The sequence below is a fragment of the Apodemus sylvaticus genome, chromosome 15 (assembly GCF_947179515.1).
Source record: "Apodemus sylvaticus chromosome 15, mApoSyl1.1, whole genome shotgun sequence".
Lineage (NCBI taxonomy): Eukaryota > Metazoa > Chordata > Mammalia > Rodentia > Muridae > Apodemus > Apodemus sylvaticus.
This window is the reverse complement of record NC_067486.1, coordinates 51424052-51451314: the sequence shown is the minus strand read 5'-3', so window position 1 is coordinate 51451314 and position 27263 is coordinate 51424052. Positions and strand designations below refer to the sequence as shown.

The following is a 27263-nucleotide window of genomic DNA, read 5'->3' as shown; positions in this document are numbered from 1 at the left end:
AGCAGTTTTAAATAACCTTTCTAAATACTATTCCAGGGCACTAAGGAGAGCAAGAACTCTCTCTCTGTTCTTTGGAGTACACTTAGAAGACCAAAGCCAAGCTGGAATATTCATTTACAGTAATAACCGGTTGATCAAAATGTACCAGAAGGTTGGTCCCCAGCTGAAAAAGAAGTCATTGTAAGTAGTTCCTTTCTCCATTTAATGTGAGTGTAGGGAGGCCACCATCCATTTCTGCGGAGCTAGATGTGCAATTCACTATACCACCAGTAGGTGTCATGTTCTTCACTCACCCTTCCTCTCTGTCAGCCCCACGCTGTTTTTAAGCATAGTCTATAACATCCATTGTTGTGATTCTCTTCCACTGTTTTTCCTGCTAAGGCTTTTTATTTGGGGAGCATATTTTTACTTTGTGATTCTATTTGAATTTTAAGATTTTTTTTTTGGTTTGGTGAGGAAAGTTATTGGAATATTGTTGGGATTGCATTGAATCTGTATATTTGATAATATAGTCTTTTCACACTGTTAATTATCTTTATCCATGAACATGGGAGATTTTCCCTAAGTTTCTTTCTTCATTGTCTCAAAGATGTTGGGTTTTTTTTTTTGATACTGTGATGGAATTTTTCCATCCCCTTATTATTGGATTTTGAAATAGCTATTACGTTATTTTCCTGTATAGTTAATATACAACAGTAAAAGCATTAAAAGATAAAAAGACATGAATATTGCTACTTATTTTTTTTATACAATGAACTTTGTATCTCGGTATGTTATCTGCAAGTAGGGCTAGTTGAATTTTTCCTTGCTTATGTGTAGAGTGATTTTCTAAAACTCAAATTAGTTGGCTTTCCTTGTTTAAAATCTCAGAGCAGTTAGTTTAGCAACTGCTATTAAGTTTCCTGTCCTTAGACCTTCTCACTATTGGCCTTGGCATACTGTTCAGGCATGAATGCTAAAGCCTTTTCTTTTATTACCTGATTAAAGCTAGGCCTATTGTCACACCTGTCTGTCACTTTTCACATAATTTAGTGCTCACCTTATTTTCCTAAAACCACTTATCACCTTGTAACATGATCCTGTATATCTATCTGCTTGCTAATGTCACACTTGTCATTCTTCAGTGAATGAGACCCAGGGACCTTGTCTTTCTTGCTTTTGTCTAAGTCCCTTGTTCCTGGCACAGGTCCAGATGCTAACTTTGAATGGCTATGTGAATAAATGCATGAATAAATAAATAAACGACTGTTGTGTGAGAAGGGCAGTAAGTAAAACAAAGAAGTCACATCAGGCCTTCCATTTGAGACATAAATTTAGACTCATAGACCGAATAACGGAGGACAGGGTAGAAGAAGAAAGTTATGAACTATGAAGCCACCAGGGGTCTCAAGTTGGGAAAGAGTGATATATCCTATGGCAAGAGCAGTGAGGAACCATCCTCTTGTGTTCTGGGACATGTCTTTACCCCAAATCCTGTAATGCCCAAAATGAGAATATCCCAGGTGGCTGTATAGCCTGTGCTCCTAGAAAAGCAAAAGAAAAGAACCGAAAAACCTTTGTGCATCAGGCTAACAGTCAGATAGCGTTTGTCCTCCTCTGGGCCTGTTCTGCTCCCTGCCTCCAGCTCTGCGAGTGCCTAAGAGACACTGTAATGCTGAGATGTATTGCCTGACAGATGAAATGGGGAACAAAGGAAGTAGTTCTTTCGTCCAGCATCAAGCTTAAAGGTCCATGTAGGGTCATTGAATGAAGATACTGGCGTTATGGTTGTTTTTGCTAAAAGTTTACTCCTTTTTACCAGCCTGGGCTCCCCACAAAAGTAACAGGGTTGGAAAGAGTATTGTTAGCAGGCCAGTAACATTCTCAGGTGACATCGTAGAACAGAACCAAACTCACCAGAAGTCACTGTGGACAATGAAAGATCTTTAAGCTAGCATAATCATTTGGATGTGGTCCACACCAAGATAGTCTATTTGTGGAAGATTTGATTGCAAATATCCAGTGCATGTTTGCCTTTTCTTCTTCTGATTTTACAAAGTTCATACATGTATTTATTCCCTCAGACTTGGTGCAGGAATAATTGGAATTGTGAACATACCCTTGGAAATCATGGAACCATCTCATAATAAACAAGAATTCCTCAATGTCCAAGAATACAATCATCTACTAAAAGTCATGGGACAGTACTTGATCCAGTACTGTAAGGACACTGGGATCAGTGAGTATTCTGTGGTCATAGAGTTAAGGGGCTCAAACTTGGGATTCATTTAAGGTGAAAAGATTATATTGATTCAAGTAACCAGTAACCCAAAGCTGTGAGGAAAGGCTTCTGCTTCGAAAACCTAAGCGGAAGACTGCGGATTTGGCGTAGTAACAGAACCCTTGCTTAACTGTGGATTCCATCCTCATTGGTGCAAAAACAAATCAATAAAAAGCGAAAAGTTTCAGAATCTTCCCCCAGAATATAACATAAAAAAACGAAGTACCAGTTGGTCATTGTGGTGGACATCTTTAGTTCCAGCACTTGGGGGCAAGAGGTATGTGGATCTCTTTGAAATCTAGTGCAGCCTAGTCTACATAGGGAATTTCTTGCCACCCAGGGCTCTCTCTCTCTCTCTCTCTCTCTCTCTCTCTCTCATCTCTCATCTCTTGCCTTTCTCTTTCCTTTCTGTTGCTCTGTTTCTGTCTCTCTTACACACACATGCATGCACACACAAAAACAGACTAGAAATTTCAAGAGGAAAGCAATTGGAGAGTAGTATGCTGTGGTTGCTGATCATGGCAGAGGGAGGCAGAAAATTGTTTCCAGGAGATTCAGGAACCCCTCCCCCCAAAGAGTCCCCTGAGACTCTACTGTCTTCCCAGAGCACATAATCCCATATGGACCTGAGAATCTCTTGCCATCACGTACCATGAGAATAATCCATACCGTGTGACAGTAGATAGTCCAAATGGTATTCTGTAGATCAAAGACTAACTGAGAATACGAACACTGGAAACATTTCAATTAAAAAGAAATGTTTCTAAACTTGAAAGATAAGCAACAATTATCTGGAAAATTTGACCTGTGTCACATCACTTTCCAGACATACTTAAACAATGACTTGCTATGTATTACACAAATCCTTTTTAACATAGGCAGACATAGCATTTTGTTTATGTAATGGAAATGTATTAGCTTCTATGAATCTTTTTAGTGATTGGCTTAAAGTATACATAGTTCAAACATATCAAATACAGTTTTCTACCTCCAGGACAACTTAAGATGTTAGTATCTCTGCTTGTAGTAGTAATTTTAGAGTTTTTTTTTAATGTACTCATTGTAATTTCACCTGAAAATTCCTCACTAGTGACCCAGAGGGCAGGATAAATAAATTCATTGGACAACAGAGCAGACAGGTCCTTACTAAGGATATGCTTAATATTTTGGTCTATGTTGTGACCTATGGGCCAGCAACATCCATACAATATATATCTCCTTCTCAGAGACATATTTGACATTATACAAGGCATAGGAATTACCACAATGATTGACAGGATCTACATAAAGCTGTAGAACATATAGAAGGGTATAAATGTAAACATAATTGTAAGCATAAACAGTGAGAGAGAAGCCAAGCAGTTGCTCCTTAGTTTTCAAGTGCCATCATTGTACAGACTGGAAACAGTGAGCAACTGAAATTAGGAGGCTTTTCTTCTCTTCATATCCTCTCAGTAATGCAGACCTTAACCTCCCAGCCTTGTAGTAAGGAATGAAGTCCTCAGAATGAGCTAACATATATTTAAATTGATAGATATCTCCATTAGAATATTTGGGGTATCCTGGTGTGTGTGTGTGTGTGTGTGTGTGTGTGTGTATGTGTGTGTGTAGTTCCCTCAACCCTTTGGCCGGAGTTGTGGGTACCAGTTCTGCTATTCTGATGTTACTTAGCATGTCCCCATATCAACTCTAGTATTTCCTGTTCCTATCCTATCTGCACCACATCGCCACATTCCTTCAGAATCCTCTCAAGTGATGTAATATGGTTCAAAATAATAATTTATCTGTTTCTATTAATTTAGTTAGTAACATTATGTTTTAAATCCTATAACTCTCTATGGATTAATTTTGGAATGAAAAATGCTTTTTTTCATTTTTTAAATTTTCTATATTCTTTGTTTACATTCTGAATGCTTTCCCCTTTCCCGGTTCCCCCCTCCCCATCAGTCTCATAAGCCATCTTCCCTTCACCTATTTCCTAATCACCCCCTTCCCCCCCAACCAATTTCCCTGTCCTGGTACTCCCCTACAATGGTGGATCAACACTTTTCAGAGCCAGGGCCCTCTCTTTCCCTCTTCTTGGGTATCATGTGATATGCTAACTGTGTCTTGAGAATTTAGAGCTTCTGGGCTAATTAATATCCACTTATCAGAGATTGCATTCCATGTGTATTCTTTTGTGATTGGGTTGCCTCACTTAAGATTATATTGTCCAATTCCAGCCATTTGCCTAAGAATTTCATGAATTCATTGTTTTTAATTGATGAGTAGTATTCCATTGTGTAAATATACCACATTTTCTGTATCCATTCCTCCATTGAGGGACATCTGGGTTCTTTCCAGCTTCTGGACTATTATAAATAAGGTTGCTATGAACATAGTGGAGCATGAGTCCTTATTGCATGCTGAGGAATCCTCTGGGTATATGCCCAGGAGAGGTATAGCAGGGTCCTCTGGGAGTGTCATGCCCAGGTTTCTGAGGAGCCGCCAGACTGATTTCCAAAGTGGTTGTACCATCTTGCAATCCCACCAGCAGTGGAGGAGTGTTCCTCTTTCTCCACATCCTAGCCAACACCTGCTGTCTCCTGAGTTTTTAACCTTAGCCATTCTGACTGGTGTGAGGTGAAATCTCAGGGTTGTTTTGATTTGCATTTCCCTAATGATTAATGATGTTGAACATTTCTTAAGGTGCTTCTCAGCCATCCGAAGTTCTTCGTGTGAAAATTCTTTGTTTAGCTCTGTACCCCACTTTTTAATAGGGTTATTTGGTTCTCTGGGATCTACCTTCTTGAGTTCTTTATATATATATTAGATATTAGCCCTCTGTCAGATTTAGGGTTGGTGAAGATCCTTTCCCAATCTGTTGGTTGACGTTTTGTCCTTTTGACAGTGTCCTTTGCCTTACAGAAACTTTGTAATTTTATGAGGTCCCATTTGTCAATTCTTGATCTTAGAGTGTAAGCTATTGGTGTTCTGTTTAGGAAATTTTCCCCTGTGCCCATGTCCTCAAGGGTCTTCCCCAGTAGTTTCAGTGTGTCAGGTTTTATGTGGAGGTCCTTGATCCACTTGGAGTTGAGCTTAGTGCAAGGAGATAAGAATGGATCAGTTCACATTCTTCTGCATGCTGACCTCCAATTGAACCAGCACCATTTGTTGAAAAGGCTATCTTTTTTCCACTGGATGTTTTCAGCTCCTTTGTTGAAGATCAAGTGACCATAGGTGTGTGGGTTCATTTCTGGGTCTTCAATCCTATACCATTGATCCACTTGCCTGTCATTGTACCAATACCATGGAGTTTTTATCACTATTGCTCTGTAGTAATGTTTGGGGTCTGGGATACTGATTCCCTCAGAAGTTCTTTCACTGTTGAGAATAGTTCTAGCTATCCTGGGTTTTTTGTTATTCCAGAGGAATTTGAGAATTGCTCTTTCTAACCCTATGAAGAATTCAGTTGGGATTTTAATGGGGATTGTATTGAATCTGTAGATTGCTTTTGGCAAGGTGGTCATTTTAGCTATATTAATCTTGCTAATCCATGAACATGGAAGATTTTTCCATTTTCTGAGGTATTTGTCTATTTACTTCTTGAGAGATCTGAAGTTCTTGTCCTATAGGACTTTCACTTGTTTGGTTAGAGTCACCCCAAGATACTTTATGCTGTTTGTGGCTATTGTGAAGGGTGTCATTTCCCTAATATCTTTCTCAGTCTGCTTATCTTTTTAGTATATAAAGGCTACTGATTTGCTTGAGTTGATTTTGTAGCCAGCCACTTTGCTGAAGTTGTTTATCAGCTGTAGGAGTTCTCTAGTAGAGTTTTTTGGGTCACTTAAGTATACTATTATATCATCTGCAAATAGTGATAGTTTGACTATTTCCTTTCCAATTTGTATCCCTTTGACCTCCTAATGTTGTCTAATTGCTCGAGCTAGGACTTCAAGAACTATATTGAAAAGATATGGAAAGAGAGGGCAGCCTTGTCTAGTCCCTGATTTTAGTGGGATTGCTTCAAGTTTCTCTTCATTTAGTTTGATGTTGGCTACTAGTTTGCTGTATATTGCTTTTACTATGTTTAGATATGGACCTTGAATTCCTGTTTTTCTAAGACTTTTAGCATGAAAGGATGCTGAATTTTGTCAAATGCTTTTTCAGCATCTAATGAAATGATCATGTGATTTTTTTCCTTTGAGTTTGTTTATGTAGTGGATTGCATTGATGGATTTCCTTATATTGAACCATCCTTGCATCCCTGGGATGAAGCCTACTTGATCATAGTGGATGATCGTTTTTTTAATGTGTCCTTGGATTCGGTGGGCAAGAATTTTATTGAGTATTTTTGCATCGATATTCATAAGGGAAATTGGCCTGAAGTTCTCTTTCTTTGTTGGATCTTTGTGTGGTTTTGGTATCAGCATAATTGTGGCTTCATAGAACAAGTTGGGTAGTGATTTTTCTGTTTCTATTTTGTGGAATAGTTTGAAGACTATTGGTGTTAAGTCTTTTTTGAAGGTCTGACAGAACTCTGCACTAAAACCATCTGGTCTTGTGCTTTTTTTGGTTGGAAGGCTTTCTATGACCCCTTCTATTTCTTTAGGGGTTATGGGTCTGTTTAGATGATCTATATGATCCTGATTTAATTTTGGTATTTGGTATCTGTCTAAGAAATTGTCCATTTCCTCCAGATTCTCCAGTTGTGTTGAGTATAGGCTTTTGTAGTAGGATCTGATATTTTTTTGAATTTCCTCAGTTTCTGTTGTTATATCTCCCTTTTCATTTCTATTTTGTTAATTTGGATACTGTCTCTGTGCCCTTTGGTTAGTCTGACTAAAGGTTTATCTTTCTTGTTGATTTTTTTCAAAGAACTAGCTCCTGGTTTTGTTGATTCTTTGTATGGTTCTTTTAGTTTCTACTTGATTGATTTAAGCCCTGAGTTTGATGATTTCCTGTCTTCTTCTCCTCCTGGGTGAATTAGCTTCTTTTTGTTCCAGGGCTTTCAGTTGTGCTGTTAAGCTTCTAGTGTATGCTCGCTCCAATTTCTTTTTGGAAGCACTCACACCTATGAATTTTCCTTTTAGCACTGCTTTCATTGTGTCCCATAAATTTGGGTATGTTGTGCCTTCGTTTTCGTTAAATTCTAAAAAGTCTTTGATTGCTTTCTTTATTTCTTCTTTGACCAAGGTATCATTGAGTAGAGTGTTGTTCAGTTTCCATATGTATGTGAGCTTTCTGTTGTTTTTGTTGCTATTAAAGACCAATTTTACTCCATAGTGATCTCATAGGAGGCATGGGATTCTTTCAATCTCCTTATATTTGTTGAGGTTTGTCTTGTGACCAACTATATGATTGATTTCGGAGAAGGTACCATGAGTTGCTGAGAAAAAGGTATATTCATTTGCTTTGGGATGAAAAGTTCTATATATATCTGTTAAATTCAATTGCTCCAAAGCTTCAATCCGTTTCAGTGTGTCCCTGTTTAGTTTCTGTTTTCCTGATCGGTCTGTCGAGGAGTGGGGTGTTGAAGTCACCCACAATTATTGTGTTAGGTGCAATGTGTGCTTTGAGCTTTAGTAAAGTTTCTTTTATGAATGAGGGTGCCCTTGCATTCGGAGCATGGATGTTCAGGATTGAGAGTTCTTCTTGGTGGATTTTTCCTTTGACCAGCAAGAAGTGTCCCTCAGAGTCTCTTTTGATGACTTTGGGTTGAAAGTCAATTTTACCTGATATTAGAATGGCTACTCCAGCTTGTTTCCTAAGACCGTTTGCTTGTAGAATTGTCTTCCAGCCTTTTACTCTAAGGTAGTTTTTGTCTTTGACACTGAAGTGAGTTTCCTGTATGCAGCAAAATGTAGGGTCCTGTTTACGTATCCAGTCTGATAGTCTATGTCTTTTTATTGGGGAATTGAGTCCATTGATGTTAAGAGATATTAAGGAATAGTGATTATTGCTTCCTATCATTTTTGATGTTAATTTTATACTTGTGTGGTTATCTTCTTTTGGGTTTGATGAAAGAAGGTTATTATCCTGCTTTCTCCAGGGTATAGTTTCCCTCCTTGTATTGGTGTTTTCCCCCTTTATCCTCTGTAGGGCTGGGTTTGTGGAAAGATATTGTGTAAATTTGGTTTTGTCATGGAATATCTTGATTTCTCCATCTATAGTGATTGAGAGTTTTGCTGGGTATAGTAGTTTTGGCTGGCATTTGTGTTCTCTTAGAGTCTGCATGAGCTCCACCCAGGATCTTCTAGCTTTCATGGTCTCTGGTGAGAAGTCTGGTGTAATTCTGATAGGTCTTCCTTTATATGTTACTTGCCCTTTTTCTCTTACTGCTTTTAGTATTCTTTGTTCCGTACATTTGGTGTTTGGATTATTATGTGATTGGAGATATTTCTGTTCTGGTCCAGTCTGTTTGGAGTTCTATAGGCTTCTTGTATATTCATGGGCATCTCTCTCTTTAGCTTAGGGAAGTTTTCTTCGGTAATTTTGTTGAATATATTGCTGGCCCTTTAGGTTGTACATCTTCACGTTCATCTATACCTATAATACTTAGGTTTGGCCTTCTCATTGTGTCCTGGATTTCCCGGATGTTTTGGGTTACAAGCTTTTTGCATTTTGCATTTTCTTTGACTGTTGAGTCCATGGTTTCTATGGTATCTTCAGCATCTGAGATTCTTTCTTCTATCTCTTGTATTCTGTTGTTGATATTTGCATCTATGGCCCCTGATTTCTTCCCAAGGTTTTCTATCTCCAAAGTTGTCTTCCTTTGCAATTTCTTAGTTGTTTCTACTTCTGTTTTTAGATCCTGGGTGTTTTTGCTCAGTTCCTTGATTTGCTTGTTTGTGTTTTCCAGTAATTCTTTAAGAGATTTTTATGTTTCCTCTTTCATGACTTCTGCTTGTTGACCAAAGTTCTCCTGTATTTCTTTAAGTGATTTTTGCATTTCCTCCTTTTTGGCCCATATCTATCTTTTGACCCATATTCTCCTGAATTTCTTTAAGTGATTTTTGTGTTTCCCTTGTAAGGGCTTCTAACTTTTGATTATTTTTCTCCTGAATTACTTTAAGACATTTATTTATGTCCTTCATGTGTTCCTCTAACAGCATCATGACCAGTGATTTTAAATCCAACTCTTGTTTTTCTGGTGTGTTGGTGTATCCAGGACTTGCTGTTGTTGGAGTAATGTGTTCAGATGCTGCCATAATGCCTTGGTTTCTGTTAGTAACATTCCTACATTTGACTTTAGCCATCTAGTTCTCACTGGTGTTAGTTGGTCTTATTGCCATTGGCTGGTGCTTCAACCTCCTGTGGGCCTGTAAGGCTATTTCTGAGACACTTGATGACTGGGTTTTCCCTGGCCTGGATTGCTGATGTGCTGCCTTCCTCTTTTGTGCCTTAGGAGCCCTGCTGAGTCTTGCCCAAGCAATGTTATACTTGGGTTGTCTCAGTGAACCAGGTGCTTGCCGACTGCTCTGTCACGGAGTGAAGATGGCTGCGGGGAGTTACTCCCTCTGCTGATCCCCACATAGGACACAGGCCCCATGACAGGCTGGCTGGCAGACAAACCGCCTATGTGCTCAGGTCCTGGGCTCAGGCAGACCCCTGGCGGTTTGCACCCCCAGAGATCTTGAACTCGGGATATCTCAGTACCTAGTGCTGCTTTTCTGCTCTGGCAAGCAGCGAAAATTGAAGAATGCTTTTAATAACAACAATACAAATCTCTCCTGGAAGGAAGACAATGGGAGTAAGGTAGCAAACATGGACCATGTTTAGTCCATTCTCTCCCAATTAGAATTCAGTCATTGAGAGGAACTGAGAAGCAGTCTGGGACAGGATCCTTCTGCTTTCCTTCTGTGCCTGGAGCTGATCCTATGTCACAGCTCTTCAAACCAAAATTCCTCTTGGAGAGAGCTGGTCTCTCAGGAATGCTGACACACCTGTGAGCACAGGTAAGAACACCACTTCTGCTCAAATTCCTGGCCCAAGATGGACCGGCTCAGAGCCATCAGGATACAGGAACCAAGGAACAGCCAGGGACAAGATCCTTTAGGTGCCTGTCTGCACCCAGAGCTGACCCTGTGCCACAACTCTCCATACCCAAATTCCTACCAGACAGAACTGGTCTCCCAGGAGTACTGACATACAGACTTGCAGGAGAGATAAGCTACAGTCAGAGACAGCAAGACCAGAGATAACTAGATGGCAAAAGGCAACGACAAGAACATAAGCAACAGAAACCATGGCTACTTGGCATCATCAGAACCCAGTTCTCCCACCACAGTGAGCCCTGCATACCCCAACACACCAGAAAAGCAATACTTTGATTTTACACTCTGTGTGTTTAAAAATCACATCTCATGATGATGATAGAGGACTTTGAGAAGAACATAAATAACTCCCTTAAATTCAGTCATTGAGGTATGACCTGATAGTTTCAGTAACCTATGAGTACAGTGACCTTCACAAGAATAGCAAAAATTATGTAATGCTTGACTAATGCTCTTAAAGCCAGTACAACAGGGCATGGGTTTTAATGAAAGGTATTTGAGAATTTTTTCCCTTATAAATAAATGATGCAATCTTTGTATTTGTTGTAAATCTGATCTGTTTCTATGGGAAACTGGACCCTTGTAAAACATCGAATCAGCAGAGAAAGAAATGCAGAGGGAATGCCTTTGTGTCATTTCCCAAATCTGCATTTCTTTTTTGGTACAGTGGATCCTAAGAAAATCAGAAATAGTTTTCTCCAGGGCTGAGCCTTCTTCACTGTTGGCTACTGTTTCCTAAAGTCTTCTGTATCCTAATGATGCTATTGCTATTCATCACCTTTGAGGAGTAGGGAGGGAAGACCGTTGAAATCATGGTGTAAAACATCATATGACATTTGAGGTTGAATGAAATCTGTTATGTTGATAGATAACATTTGTGTTATTAACTCTCTAATGTGGATTGGAATTGAACCGATTGCTAAAGCACAATCCATGATGTAATGCATATAATCTTTCTCAACAAAATTCAGTGTGCTCTTAGTTAACAACCCCCAGGTCACTCAACCTAGTCACGTTTATCTCAACTTCACTGTTGCATCGGCCTCCACAGTCACAAAGAAGCTTCTGTCTTCAGGCTGCTTGTGGATATCAACACCACAGTAGTTTAAAATGTCCTTACATGTCTTTAGCTTTCTCATGGTTACTCATTGAACCAGCTATGGTAGTGGTGAGTGTTCTTGAACTGACTAATCAAACCTGATCTACCTTGTCTAGCAACTTTTTTTTTTTAAGATTTATTTATTATATGTAAGTACACTGTAGCTGTCTTCAGACACACCAGAAGATGGCGTCAGATCTCATTACAGATGGTTGTGAGCCACCATGTGGTTGTTGGGATTTGAACTCAGGACTTTCGGAAGAGCAGTCAGTGCTCTTACCTGCTGAGCCATCTCTCCAGCCTCTGTCTAGCAACTTTTAATTCTGTAGGTTGCCATAGTCTGAATGCTGTGTCCACCCTACATTAATAAGTTGAGACCCTGACTCCCCAAAATGATGGTATAGGAAGAGGGCATTCCTGGAAGTGCTTGCGTCCTAATAGCAGAGACCCCATGACTGTGATTCCTAGTTAAGAAAAAAAGAGCAAGTGAGAGGAGAGAGAGAAGGTGCCAGCCCTGGCCTAGGACCCGCCAGGAGCCAAAGCAGTTTAACCAACTCACCACTGTAGGCTAACTAACGATGCATCTCTGAGGAAATGATCATTTTTGAAGAAGGAAAAAGAGTGGACAAAGTTGACTCTTCTCAGCTGGGCCATGGGATATAGGGTTAAAGTCTTCAGTTTTCGGCCCTTAGGATCTTTAAAGGTAAGTCATATCTCTCTTCTGCCTTTTTAACCTTAACTTACAGCTCCAAGTTCATTGTTATTCTTCATGTGGACAGAATTCATTATCTCTATCATTCTGGCATTTATACAAGTATCACCTGGAAGAAAATGTTCTAGAGGAAGCATAGACAGCCTTGACTGAGATCATTTCTTTCTTTGGAGAGGTTGTGTTGTTTGCAATGTAGCTTGGTGATATGTGAACTTTTTTAAAAAATGTATTTATTTATGCACTTTGCAACCCAATATCCATCCTTCTTCTCCTCCTAGTACACCCTCACGCAAATCCTCCTCCCATTCCAACTTTCATTTCTCTTGAAGGTGAAGCTCCCCACTGGGTGTCACCCCTTCCACACATCAAGTCTCTGAGGGACTAGGCACACCCTCTCCCACTGAGGCCAGACAAAATGGTCCATGTAGGAGTGTTAGATCCACAGGCAGGCAGGCATGTAGGCAACAGGCTCAGGGACAGCCCCTGATCCAGTTGGTGAGGTATTCACATGAAGACCATTATGTTCAGGGGAGCTGGGTCCAGCCCATATTCACTCTTTGGCTGGTGATTCAGTCTCTGTGAGACTCCAACAGCTCAGGTTAGTTGACCCAGTTGGTCTTCCTCTAGAGTAAGTCTCTGTCCTTTTTGAGTCCCTCCATCTTCCCAACTCTTTCACAAGATCCCCCTAAACTCCATGTAATGTTTGGGCATGAGTCTCTGAATCTCTTTCCATTGGCTGCTGGGCGGAGCCTCTCAGAGGACAGTTATGTTAGGTTCCTGTCTGCAAGCATAAAAGATTATCATTAATACTGTCAGAGATTTGTTCTTGCCCATGGGGTGGGTCTCATTTGAGACAGTCATTGGTTGTCCATTCTCGCAGTCTCTGCTCTATCTTTGTCCCTGCATATCTTGTAGGCATGACAGATTTTGGGTTGAAGGTTCTGTGGGTGGGTAACCATCCTAATCCCTCCACTGGGAATTCTTCCAGAGGAAGTGGCCACTCCAGGATCCATATCCCCCACTGCTAGGAATATAGAATAGACCCTTTGGGGTCTCTCCTCATTCTAGAGATTGCCTCCTCCCCCTGCCAATCTCCCTTCTCTCTCCCCTGCTATTTTTACATATGATCTCCCCACCACCATCCTTCCCCTCCCCTCTTCCACCCAGTTCCTTTCTTCTATTGACATCTAATATCTATTTTATTTCCCCTTATGAGAAAGATTCAACCATCCTCTCTTGGGCTATCCTTGTTATTGGTTTGTTTGGGTCTGTTTATTATAGCATGATTCTCCTGTAATTTATGGCTAATATTACTTATGAGTGAGTATATAACATGCATGTCCTTTTGGGTCTAGGTTATCTCACTTAGAATGATATTTTCTACATTCATTCATTTACCTGCAAAATTCATATTCTCGATTTTAATGGCTGAGTAGTATTCCGTTGGATAGATATACCACATTTTCTGTATCCATTCTTCAGTTGAGAGACATCAAGTTTGTTTTCTGTTTCTGGCTATTACAAATAAAGTTCTATGAACATAGTTGAGCAAGTGCCATTGTGGGATGGCGGAGCATCTTCTGGGTATATGGCCAGGAGTGGTATAGCTGGGTCTTGAGGTAGAACTATGCCAAATCTTCTAAAAAGCTGCCAAATTGATTTCCAGAGTGGTTGTACAATTTACTCTTCCACCAGTAATGCAGGAGTTTTTCCCTTGCTCCACAACCTTGCCATCAATTGCTGTCACATCCTTTGAGTTTTTGTTCTTAGCAATTCCAATGGGTGTAAGGTGGAATCTAAGTCATTTTGATGTGCATATCCCTGGTGGTTAAGGACATTGAACATTTCTTTAGGTGCTTCTTGGCCATTTGTTATTCCTCTGTTGAGAATTCTGTTTAGTTCTGTACCACCACTTTTTAATTTGGTTATTTGGATTGTTTGTGTTAACTTCTTGAGTTCTTTATATATTTTGAGTATTAGCCCTTTGTCAGATGTAAGGTTAGTGACGATCTTTTCCCAGTCTGTAAGCTATAATTTGTCCTAATGACTGTATCCTTTTGATGCATTTCAGTTTCTTGAGGTCCCGTTTATTAATTCTTGACCTTAATGCCTGAGCATTACTTCTATTTCCCTTTTTAGGTGTCAGACAGTTTTATTCATATACTTCACCTGTTTGAATTATTTTCCTGTATTTCCTTAAGGGATGTATTCATGTCCCTTTTTTAAAGGCCTCTATTATCTTTATAAGATTGGTTTAAAGATCCTCTTCTTGTGCTTCAGTTTCATAGGATACCCAGGGTTTGTTGTAAATAGGAGAGCTCTGGTGGTGCCATATCACCTGGGTCTTGTTGATTATGTTCTCAGGCTGTTCTTTAGGCCTCTGGCTTTCCCTGCTGTTGGCTGCATAATACTTATGGCAGCAGGACCTCTCAGGAAAGTGGGGGGAGTTGGCTAGATAATGGGGTTCAGGGTACCTGACTGACAGCTGTGCCTCAGACACTCTGTAGCCTGTATCGTGGATGAACCCTACTTTGAAGGCTATGTCCCAGTTAGATCCAAGTGGGATGGCAGGTGGATCCGACTCTGCAGGCTGTGTTCTAAGAAGACCAACTGGGATGGAGGGTGATGATGATTAGGATGGGTGTTGGGGCAAGGTTCCACTCTGATTAGTTTTGGGACCCAGAAAGTTTTCCACAGGGAAGCAAGATGCTCTTAGGGTCTCTGGACCAAAGAGCAACCCCAGAGCTAGACAGTAGGGCCCAGAGGATCATTCCTGAGTCACTCACCTCTGCAGGCTGTTCCAAGGTGGACCAAGAGGAATTGCAGACAGATACAACCAGGATGCATTAACTCTTACTAAGCACATTCTTGACCCCCAGTGCACTTATTGCTAGCTAAAAATTTCAACAGAGTTTAATGTGAGTTCATGTAAAATTGAATGTGAGTTCCTGTACAGTCTTATCTGTACTTTTATTTTTCTGAAAGTAAGCATTTTTAGTCCATTGTGCACAATTGTACATTTATTCCCATTAAATTTTATTACCTTGCTTGGCCCACTCATTCACATTGTCAGGGTTTTATCATTGCTGATTTACAGCTATAGTATTATCTTATAAATTTTATGTAAAGAAGATATCCTCTATGATTTCATGTAAATCCTGTTGTATAAGTAAAAGAAAGACAAGGATTATGGCTCTGACTGATGGTCACCACCAGGGTGGAAGTTTCAGGACCAAATTGATTCAATTACAAATTTTTCCCACTAGGTTGTTAACTAAATAATACCAATTTCCAAATTTGTGCTTAATTTTGAAAATGAAGTTTAATATTCTTAGGGAGATACTATTCTCCTACTTGGGCACGGCTTTCAGTGTAACAAGATTTCATTTTACTGTTGATTCACTTTGGTTTCAATCAGAACTTCACTATAGAAGAGTATAGTGCCACATCTTCCTAGGGACGTGTGGAGTGTGGAGACCTCTGGAAACAAAAAGGTGAAAATGTGAGACAAGTTTAAGATGTAAGCCAAGAAACAATTCATATCCTTTGAATTTTACTTTATGAAGTTAGGAGATTTGTCTATTTATTTTGACTTTAAATATTACATTATAAATATCATGTTTTATGAATTATTTTTAATGTTTTATTATACTTTTGTGGATTGAACTGTTTAGAGTATCCTTCTGCAATTCATATTTTGAAGCCCTTCTGCTAGTACCTTAGGGTATGACTGCTTTTGAGGATAGAGGCTTTAAAGAAATGCTTAGGTTAAGATGAAATTGTTACCATGGACTCTAATCGCACAAGCTCAGAGTCTTTGTAAGAATAACTTTAGACACATAAAGAGTCTCCAGGAATGGATGACTTGCAGTTCAAGAAATGACAATAGAGGAATATACCAGAAGGTGGCCATCTACAAGAAAGGCAGAGACACCAGGGACACCTAGCTGCACACAAAGAGAAAGCGATGTGACAGTTCATCAAGAAAGTGGCCTTCTGCAAGTAAGGTAGGGTGCCCTAGAAGAGAATATGTTGTTTAGCCAGATAGTCCATGAGTCCCAGCTGCTATGGGAGGCCAAGAGGAAAAAGGGGGAATTTCAAAATTAGAATCAAGGTAATTACATAGAAGGTCCACAAGTCTTTCATTTAACCTTGACATTGATCAACTGGTGGGGAAGGGATTTCAACTCTTTTATTTTTTTTTAATCTATTTCACCTCTTGTATTGTGAAAGGCATAGTTCTATAAATTCTGTAATTATATCTGTGAGTACTTTAGCATGCATTTCTAAAAGCAAGTGCCCTTTAAGACTACAGTGCAAATATCACACCCAAATTTTGTCAACACTTCCTCAGTATGATAAATTGTCTAATATACTAGTCATATTTACAAATTATTTCCTATCTTAATATAATTCTTAGGACTGTCTTCCATTTTACATCCTTTTCTTCCCCTTTATCCTTGAAGTCTGTTTTTAGGTGGAGCTGATTTTGTTGTGGTTTATCAGAGTATAGGATTTGCTCAGTGTGTTTCTGTTTGATAAATTTGATGAATCAGAGAAAGATTTGACAGAGTAGGATATGCCCAGCTCTCATGAGGAGTGGACAGGGAAGCTACTTCAGGGGCAGTGCAGAGAGAGAAGAAAGCAGTTTCCCAGGACAGTTGTTCAGAAGCTGGTTGCAGAGAAGAACAAGCTGGACATAGGTAAAGACAGAATGAGCCAGAAAACGAGGAGGAGTCAGAAGAGTAGAACTTTTTGCCAAAGTTAGTATGCGGCCAAGCAGAGTAATTCAGGAGAATCAAGGAAGAGAAGCCATATTGAGTCAGTCAGCTTGAATAGGGATTTGAGACAAAACACAGGTTGAACCATCCAGCTAGAGATAAGAAAGAGCAAGAAAGGGGAAGCTTATTCAGCAGCAAGACTCAGAAGCTGAAAACATTCTAGGCCTGCATATGATTTTACAGACTCTAGAAACTTCTAGGACTAGGCCTAGATTAACAGACTGAAGCAATAAGCCTTCAATTACTTCAGGTGAATAAAAATTATAATTTTTAAATTGTAATATAAAATATAAAATATTTTATAAAATATAACAATATATTATATAAAATATAACATTTTATATTTTATAAAATATAACAATATAAAAGTTATATCTTGTTGAGTTGTTGGCCAAAGAGGTCCTATAGACACCCTTAAGCATTACAGGTTTAATTTCATTGCCAGTACAAAAAGTTTGGCAACCTAACAGTAAGACCCTATTGCTGAAGATGCCCACTTATGTCATGGAACATGGAGAAACAGAGCTGGTGCTCCACTGGAAGCTTCACTCCTACTGATTAGCATACGTGGTGTTGGAAGTTACCCTGAATGTTACTGGAGGAGAACCATAACCATCAGTATCACCCAGCTACAAACCCTGTGACCTACGATAGCCAAGCTGCCTGCAAACTATATTTGTATGATAGTGGCATAACTGTTAAGGTAACAACCAACCACTTTTTAAAAATTTGGATTTAAGACCCACTGCATGAGATGCATGGAACCCATGCCAGATACTGCTAAACTAGAACCTAAGACTAAATAGGTCATGGGAACTAGGGGAAAACTTAGAACTATGATTGCACTAAATGAGCAACAAAGTGTACTGCTATACCTATAGATCAGCATCTTGCTCAAGCCTCATCAGAGAAACATCTGTTTGCCATATATTACGGATAATATAGAAACCCACAACCAGACAAAATGCAGTGAGAGGCCTTGGAGCACTCGGCTCTACATAGAATGTCTTTATCAAACTCCTCCTCTTGTGACTCCTGGATCTAGGCAGAAGAGGAAGCAAACAGGCTGTAAGAGCCAAAGGTGTTGTATGAGTCCAAGTAAACAGCATCTAGACTAAACAGGACTGATGCACATACAGACACACAGAAACTGTGCCAGCATTCACAAGACCTACACAGGTTCAAAGCAGACAAAATCCCAGCACGAAGGGGCAGTGGACTTAAGGTATCACACTAGCAAGAACCTATTTGCAATAGACACCTGCAGGAAAGGGGGAAATCAGTTTTCTCCAGTGAAGTCTGTCTGGGTATATCAGTCACACTCCAGGGCAAGCCCTGTGCTCAGGAGTAGCTAGCAACACACAGTAGACTCCATGTTTTTTATGTGCTTTTTGTTTGGCTTTTGCTGTTTGTTTGCTTTGAGATACAGATAAAGGAAAAGAGCATGAAGTTAGGTGGGTAGCAAGGATAAGGGATCTAGGAGGATTTGGGCTAGCGGAGAGAATGTCAACAAAATATATTGCATGCAATTTTTTTAAGCCAATAAAGAAATGACTTCTTGTTAGATACCCATTGGTTGGTAATTTTACCATTTGACAGAGAAGCAACATAATTTTCTCCTGAAAAAAAATTGTTAGGATAAAAACTGCATGGTATTGTTATGGAGACAGGCAGGAAGATCAATGGAATGGAACTGAAGACCCAGAAAAGAACCCATACACCTATGGTCACTTGATGTTTGACAACGGAGCTAAAAACATCCAGTGGAAAAAAAGATAGCATTTTTAACAAATGGTGCTGGATCAACTGGAGGTCTACATGCAGAAAAATGCAAATCGACTCATTCTTATCTCCCTGTACAAAGCTCAAGTCCGAGTGGATCAAGGACCTACACATAAAACGAGACACACTGAAGCTTATAGAGGAGAAAGTAGGGAAGAATCTTGAACACATGGGCACAGGGGAAAATTTTCTGAATAGAGAACCAATGGCGTATGCTCTAAGAACAAGAATCGACAAATGGGACCTCATAAAACTGCAAAGCTTCTGTAAGGCAAAGGACATGGTCAATAGGACAAAATGGCAACCAATAGATTGGGAAAAGATCTTTACCAATCCTACATCTGACAGAGGGCTAATATCCAATATATACAAAGAACTCAAGAAGTTAGACTCCAGAGAGTCAAATAACCCTATTAAAAATGGGGTACAGAGCTAAACAAAGAATTTTCACCTGAAGAATTTCGAATGGCTGAGAAGCACCTTAAGAAATGTTCAACATCATTAGTCATTAGGGAAATGCAAATCAAAACAACCCTGAGATTTCACCTCACACCAGTCAGAATAGCTAAGATGAAAAACTCAGGGGACAGCAGCAGATGCTGTAGAGGATGTGGGGAAAGAGGAACACTTCTCTATTATTGGTGGGATTGCAAGCTGGTAAAACCACTCTGGAAATCAGTTTGGTGATTCCTCAGAAAATTGGATATAGTATTACCTGAGGACACAGCTATACCACTACTGATCATATACCCAGATGATGCTTCTACATATAATAAGGAGACATGCTCCACTGTGTTCATAGCAGTCTTATTTATAATAGTCAGAAGCTAGAAAGAACCCAGATGTCCTTCAACGGAGGAATGGAGACAGAAACTGTGGTATAGTTACATAATGGAGTACTATTCAGCTATTGAAACCAGCGAATTCATGAAATTCTTAGGCAAATGGATGGAACTAGAAAGTGTCATCCTGAGTGAGGCAACCCAATCACAAAAGAGTGCACATGGTATGCACTCACTGATAGTGGATGTTAGCTTAAAAGCTCAAAATAAACAAGTTACAATTCAGACTACAGGAAGCTCAAGAAGGAGGACGACTGAAGTGGGGGTGCTTTGGTTCTTCTTGAGAAAGGGAACAAAATACTCACAGGATCAATAAAGAAGACAAAGTGTGGAGCAGAGACTGAAGTAAAGGCCACCCAGGGACTGCCCTACCTGGGGATTCATCCTATAAACAGTCACCCAACTTCGACACTATTATGGATGACAAGAAGTGCATACCAAATGGAGCATGTCATGGTTGTCTCTGGAGGGGCCCTGCTAGAGCCTTACAAATACAGAGGCAGATGCTAGCAGCCAACCATTGGACTGGGCATGGGGTCCCCATTGGAGGAGTTGGAGGGTGATCCGAGGAGCTGAAGGCATATACAGCCCCATGGAAAGAACAATACCGATACACCCTAGGACTCCCAGGGACTAAACCATCAACCAAGGGGTGCACATGGTTCCAGCCAAAAATGTGGCTGAGGATGCCTTGTCGGGCATCAGTGGGAGGAGAGGTCCTTGGTCCTGCAGAGGCTCAATAGATGCCCCAGCATGGGGAAATCGAGTGGGGGAGGTGGGAGAGGGTTGAGTGGAGGGGCATATACTTGGAGGCAGGGGGTGGAGGCAGGGGGTGGGAAGGGGGTTGGGGGCTTTGGGGTGGGGGACGGGGAAACAGGAAAGTTTCTAGCATTTGAAATGTAAATGAAGATTATATTCAATTAAAAAATTGTTGGGAATGGAAACACAAGAGAGAGTAGTTGGAGATAATTAAAATTCTAAGACAGGGCATTCTGCCTGACTGGCTAACTGGAATGCATACTCTGTTTAGAATTATTACATCACTTCAGCTCCCAGTGAATAACTGAACAGTTCAGAAGTTCACCAGAATGGCTTCGGCTGCAAACAAACAAACAAACAAACAAACAAAAACCCAGCCAGCTGATCAAACAAACAACAAACTCACATTTTTAGCTCTCAACCACTGCACAGCTTTTTAAGTGGTTAGAATTCTCCTCATCAACTGAATTTATATTATGGTAAATGAGTTGTTTTGACTTTTAAAATATTGTATTTCTTCAATGAAGCTTCTCACAAACTATCTCTGAGGAAATCACCTTTTTGAAAACAAAGCACTAAGATGGAAGAATATTCTTGCTTTGTGTGTATGAGTGCTAAGATTTATAGGTTTATGCCATCAGGCATAGCTTACCTATGTACAGTTTTGATTTTCATATTTTATAGACAGGGAAATGAATACATCCAAAGAAAGTGGTGACAATAGTAAGTAAAATTACATCCTCTAAAAGAAAGGAAAAGTAATTTCTTCCTAAGGGGAGGACGAAACAGAAGAAACATACTTTGTCCTCTATTTCTTTTGAAGGTTTGTCGTAATGAAGTATCTTGCTCTTTCCTCTATTTTCCTTAAACAGAATGGCATGGATTCCAACTGGGGCTAAGACACCCAGGCATCTGCAAGGAAAGCAATCATTGAGTGGCTGGTCTTATTCATAGCACTGGGAAGAGGTGCAGATTTCAAATATGTACATGTAATTTGAGAAGTTAAATGGCAAAACAACAGAAAGGTTTTACTGAAAGTAAGGCTGAGAACTGTATGTCCATATATATCAAATAGGACCTTGATATCTCATCCAGCACACAAATCAACTTAAAATGAATCAAAGACCTGAAATCCAGACCTGAAACTATGAAACTACGAGAGGAAAACATGAAGGCATTGGTGTAGACAGTAACTTTCTGACCCAGGCTTCAAAGCACAGTGAACCATATTATATGATTAGAATTAGATCTACTAATATACCTATGGGAATAAAGTACAGGGACACCGATAGAATGAAAGAAAACATTTGTAAGCCAATCCCAGGACAAAGAATTAATGATCAGTATATACAAAAATCTCTAAATCTAGCAAGAACAGCAAAAAAATCCAAATGAAATGGACAAATGGTTCTCAAAAGGAGAAATAAAGTGACCAATAAATATATTTAAAAGTTCACTATAATATGATTAGTTATGAGAGAAGTGTAAGTAAACATTGCAGTACTATCATTACACTTATTAGAATGGCTGTTATCAAAACAATAAAGTAATGAATGCTGGTGGGGTGTGGAGAGGAAATGAACTGCCACTGACCAAGGTGATAAGTGATAAAAATTAGTGCAACCATTAGGAAGAGCATTGCGGAGAGACTTCAGAAACTGAAAAGAGTTCTTCCGCTTGACCCTGCTATCTCATGTCTTGGTACTCATCTCAAGAAAATGAAAACAACATACAAAGAGACAACTTTGTGCTGCCCACTGCACCATTCACAATGGCTAAGGAGAGCAACCTAGGTGCCCTCCAGTGGATACAAGCAGACTTTACAACACAGTAAATAAGCACACCTGAATATTATCTAAGCATAAAGAAAAAGGAAATCTTGTACATTTCAGAAAAGTAATAAAACTGAAGGACAGTTTTAAGTAATTGAGTCAGATGTAGACAAGTACATGTTCTCTCATATGTGGTGGATCTGGAGGCTTGATTTAAATGTAGACCAGTGGTTATTAGCTGCTGGTAAGGGAGGAAGTGGTTAAAGGAAGGCTGGTTTTGATTAGTGTTCTTTCTCGGTCAGCTGAAGGCCTGGGCACCATTGTACTTTCACCATTTAGCTGATGTCCAGGAGGCAACTATATTTCTCCTATCTTTAATGTTTTAATTAGCATGTATTAACTATATCTAATAATGGATTTCATTCTGATGATTTCATTCATTTTCATACTATGTTTTAATCACATACATCCATTATGTTTCTGTATTTCCCTTCCTTATTTCTTTTATTTTGATAAGCAAAATCTAACTGTGTGAGCTGGACTAAAGTTATTGGACTTCAACATTTCTCAATAAATAATTTTTGCAGGATATTTGATCATGCTGTGAACCCCAAGATTGTGTTATTTTCTGGACAAAACCTGTTTCTAGTTGTGTGGTGGCCCAGCCCTTAGCACATACCCTTAATCCCTTTGGCTGGAAAACAGATATGCTGTTTGCATATACCTTTAATCCCAAACAATGAAGGTAAAGTTAGCTTGTGGAAGGAAGCAGCCATGTTTGAAAGTGATGTCTCATTAAGTGGCAGACAAAGTGAGGAACCAGAGAAAGATTTGACAAAAGAAGATATGCCCGACTCTCATGAGAACAGAGAGGAAGGGGAAGTTACGTGAGGGACAGTGCAGAGAGGAAAGAAAAAGAGGCAGTTTTACCAGGACAATTATAGAGAGCAGGGCAGAGGGAGACAGGAAGGGGGCAGTTTTACTGGGACAGTTGCACAGAGACAGGTTGCACAGAGAGAACAAGCTAGATACAGCTGAAGACAGAGTGTGACAGAGAAAGAGAAGGAGCCAGAGATTAAAACATACGGCCAAAGTTAGTAAGAAAGGACAGCAATTAGGGAGAAGCCGACAGAAGCCAGCTTGAGTCAGTCGTCTTAAGAGGAGTTTAAGCCATAACAGCTGAGTTGAACCAACCACCGAGAGACCAGAAAGAACTAGAAAGGGGCGAGCTTATTTAACAGTAAGTCTCAGAGGCTGAAAACATTCTAGGCCTAGATTAGATTGTACAGAGAATAGAAGCTTCCAGGACTAGGCCAAGGTTAGCAGACAGAGGCAATAAGCCTGTGAGATGACAATCTATCAGGAGAATAAAAAAATACTTTCCAAAATTATTGCAGATTTTAAAGTCCTGAAAATTACAATGAAGATTACCTTTACAGCTCTGTCATTTGGAATAGTTCTGAATAAAATAGTCTGTACATACCTAACAGTAAATTTACTGTTCAGCATTGTTCTCACAGATCTCTGTTTTAGAAAGTGAGACTTTAATTCCATGTTCATAATCCTAGCTTATCCTGTTAACGTAATGAGAGTTGATTGAGTCTTTAAACACAAGTCTCCAGTTATATATTCTGTTACAATTCTGAGTGTTAGCTGTGAGCTTTTGGCCTTTTACTCTTCACAGAAATAAATGGAAGTTTTGAATCAGTCAAGTTTAGAAATACTAAAGTAGTAAAAATGTTGTAGTCTATTGATTGTGAATCATCTGCATGGCTTACTTCATTGGTGGCTGGAAACACTAATTCTGAAAAATGAATTACTTTCTAAGTCCTGAAACTTCACATTGGACCTCTGAGTTACCCGCAAAAGGGAAAATGTATTGCTTTAATTAAATTGCACAAACATTAGTATCTGTTAGTAATCCATGTATTTAAATATCCACGATTGTATGCTACTCGGTGAAGGCAAAAACTAAACCATGGAAGTATCGCTATTACCGATTTTATTTCTTGCCAGACTAGGCTGGATTAGAACTCCTATGAGTGCAGACCCTGAGCCTGCTTCCTGCAATACAGTTTGAAAATGTCAGCACATATGCACCTTTTAATGTCAGTCATCGTGATCTTTATGGAATACATAGATTTTGAAGAGAAACCAGTTGGAATCGGTACATGAATCCCTGTGGACTGTATGAGGCATTAAAGACAATGAAGCTGAGATGTGATTCCCCTCCCTGCTGTCTTTCTGGCCTTCTTGCTTATGAGCACATGTTCTCCTCCCCAGCATCCAGCCCACAGCAGGCTTGTTCTGATACCGCTCCTGGCACAGATGCAAGTTGGTCATGTTGCTGTGGCTTTTGTGTAATGGAGAGAGTTGAGTTTGCATCAGGAGTTAGTGAGCTGTTTTTAACTCTGCAGACATCCAGTTGATTTCTTTGCCTCGATCTCTTCCTTGTGTTTGTATAGGCCAGGCCAGGCCATGGCACACAGATGAAGGTCAGGGAAAAATTTCTGGAGCCCATTCTCTCTTTCCACAACATGGGCCCCAGGTATCACTCAAGCTCCTTTACTGCTGAGCTATTGCACTATCCTGATACCATCAGTTCTGTATATACCTGTGTCTTTTATTTGATTTGGTCTTCCAGATGTCTGGGCTAGTGAAATTTCCATATAGCCTTTAATCAGTACTTTCTTAGTATTACGTAATACCTTAGAAAACAGTTAAGTAAGGTGGACTTCTACTGAATACTTATATATTCAATAATCTGAACAAATCAAGCGGATATTTTTTCTTTCTGTTATTATTTTTTTAATTAGTTAGATTCTTTATTTACATTTCAAATGTTATCTCCTTTCCCAGTTCCCCCCTCCCTGGTAGCCCCTATCCCATGCTCCCTCCCCCTACTTCTATGAGGGTCTTCCACCACCCACCCTTTCCCACCTCCCCACCCTTGATTCCCCTTCAATGGTGCATCTATCGGGTCTTCATAGGACCAAGGACCTCTCCTCCCCTTGATTCCTGACAAGGCCATCCTCTGCTATATATGCAGCTAAAGCCATGTATACCCCTTTGTGGATGGCTTAGTCCCTGGGAACTCTGGGGGGGGGGTCTGGTTAGTTGATATCATCGTTCTTCCTATGAGATTGCAAACCCCTTCAGCTCCTTTAGTCTTTTCTCTGACTCCTCCACTGGGGACCCCACGCTCAGTCCAATGGTTGGCAGTGAGCATCTGTCTCTGTATTGAGAGGCTCTGGCAGAGCCTCTCAGAGGACAGCCATATCAGGCTCCTTTCAGAAAGCATTTCCATGATTGTGTCAAGGTTTGGTGACTGTATATAACATGAATCCCCAGGGGGTAAAGTCTTTAGATGGCCTTTTCTTCAGTCTCTTCTCTACACTTTATCTACATATTTGCTCCTGTGAGTATTTTGTTCCCCTTCTCAGAAGGACTGAATCACCCACACTTTGGTCTTCCTTCTTCTTGAGCTTCATGTGATCTGTGGATTGTATTTTGGGTATTGTTATGTCTCCCTTTTCATTTCTGATTTTATTAATTTGGATACTGTCTCTGTGCCCTCTGGTTACTCTGGCTATGAGTTTATCTATCTTATCTATCTATTTTCTCAAAGAACCAGCTCCTGTTTTTGTTGATTCTTTGTACAGTTCTTTTTGTTTCTATTTGGTTGATTTCAGCCCTGAATTTGATTATTTCCAGCCTTTTACTCCTCTTGGGTATATTTGTTTCCTTTTGTTCTAGAGCTTTCAGATGTGCGTCAAGCTGTTAATGTAAGCTCTCTACAGTTTCTTTTTGGAGGCACTCAGAGCTATGAGTTTTCCTCTTAGCGCTGCTTTCATTGTATTCCATAAGTTGGTATGATGTGTCTTCATTTTCATTAAATTTTAAAAAAATTTAATTTCTTTCTTTCTTTCTTCCTTGACCAAGTATCATTGAGTAGAACATTGTTCAGCTTCCATGTGTGTGTTTTCCATTGTTTTTGCTCATATTTTAATGAGAATCTTTGCATCTATGTCAAGAGAATATTGACATATAACTTTATTTTTTTGTAGAATTTTGTTGTGTAATTATCATCAATGTAATACCTCTGTTATAGAATGAGTGTTTCTTCCTCTTCAGTGTTTTTTTTTTTTTAAGAAAAGTTGGAGAAACTTCAATGTTAGTTTTTCTTTGAATAAGTCTGACATTCAATGTTTAATTTCAATTTGAGAGAATTTAGAACCATGTGGGGGATGTGCCTCTGGGCATGCCTATGAGACATTATTGTGGTTACGTTAATTGATATGGGGAGACATCTATTAATTGTGCATGGGAACAGTCTCTGGGCATGGGAACCTAGACACCCCGGAGGAAGCAGAATGTTGTACCAAAGCATGCATTCCTTGCACTGGAATCCTCACCCTGCATGTGACGTGTGCGGCTGTTTCACACCCTTGCTTCCTAGACTTCTCTGCCGTGATGGATAGTACCTTAGACTGTGAGCTCAAACAAACCCTTTCCCCTAACAATGCCTGGCCAGGAGACCTTATCACAACAATGGGCAAAGAAATGGGAAATCAAGCACTGTCCTAGGGTGTGCTCTTGATTACAGATTCAAGTTCCTTATGCATCATAAGTCTGCTCATATTGTCTGTGTCCCTCCTCCTGGTTTCATCTTGGTAGGATTTACCTGTTTTGGAATTTGGCCACTCCATGTACGTTTCCAGTTCACTGCCATAACCTTGCTCCTGTTAGCATCCTTACTGCACTCCCCTGTAGAATGGGTAGTAATGTCCCTCCCTTCATTCATAACGTTTAGTGACTTGAGTCTCTTACCTCTTTCTTCTCAGTCGGTCTAGCAGAAGTTTGTCAGTCACATAATTTTTTTTGAGAACCAAATTGTGATTTTATTGATGTTGTTTTTTAATTTATTATTTACTTAGTTCATCTTTTTTTTTTCAGAATAAGTCAAATTTTTATTAATGCCATTTTGTACAAGTTTCTGCTTTTCATTTCTACTGCCTTTTTTTTATTCGATATATTTTTTATTTACATTTCAAATGATTTCCCCTTTTCTAGCCCCCCACTCCCTGAAAGTCCCGTAAGCCTCCTTCTCTCCCCCTGTCCTCCCACCCACCCCTTCCCACTTCCCTGTTCTGGTTTTGCCGAATACTTAGTTCATCTTTTATCTGACCTTTATTTACGGCTTTCTGTCAGCTTCAGGTT

General features: G+C 39.8%; 1 protein-coding gene across 1 annotated transcript in view; it reads left to right on the top strand.

The window, feature by feature from the left end:
* Morc1 (MORC family CW-type zinc finger 1) overlaps positions 1–27263 on the top strand; it is a 208985-nt gene that overhangs the window by 102191 nt on the left and 79531 nt on the right. Inside the window, exons 13-14 of the mRNA XM_052158339.1 lie at positions 37–180; positions 2064–2218. Coding sequence (XP_052014299.1) covers positions 37–180; positions 2064–2218 — 299 coding nt within the window. The remainder of the gene's footprint in view (positions 1–36; positions 181–2063; positions 2219–27263) is intronic.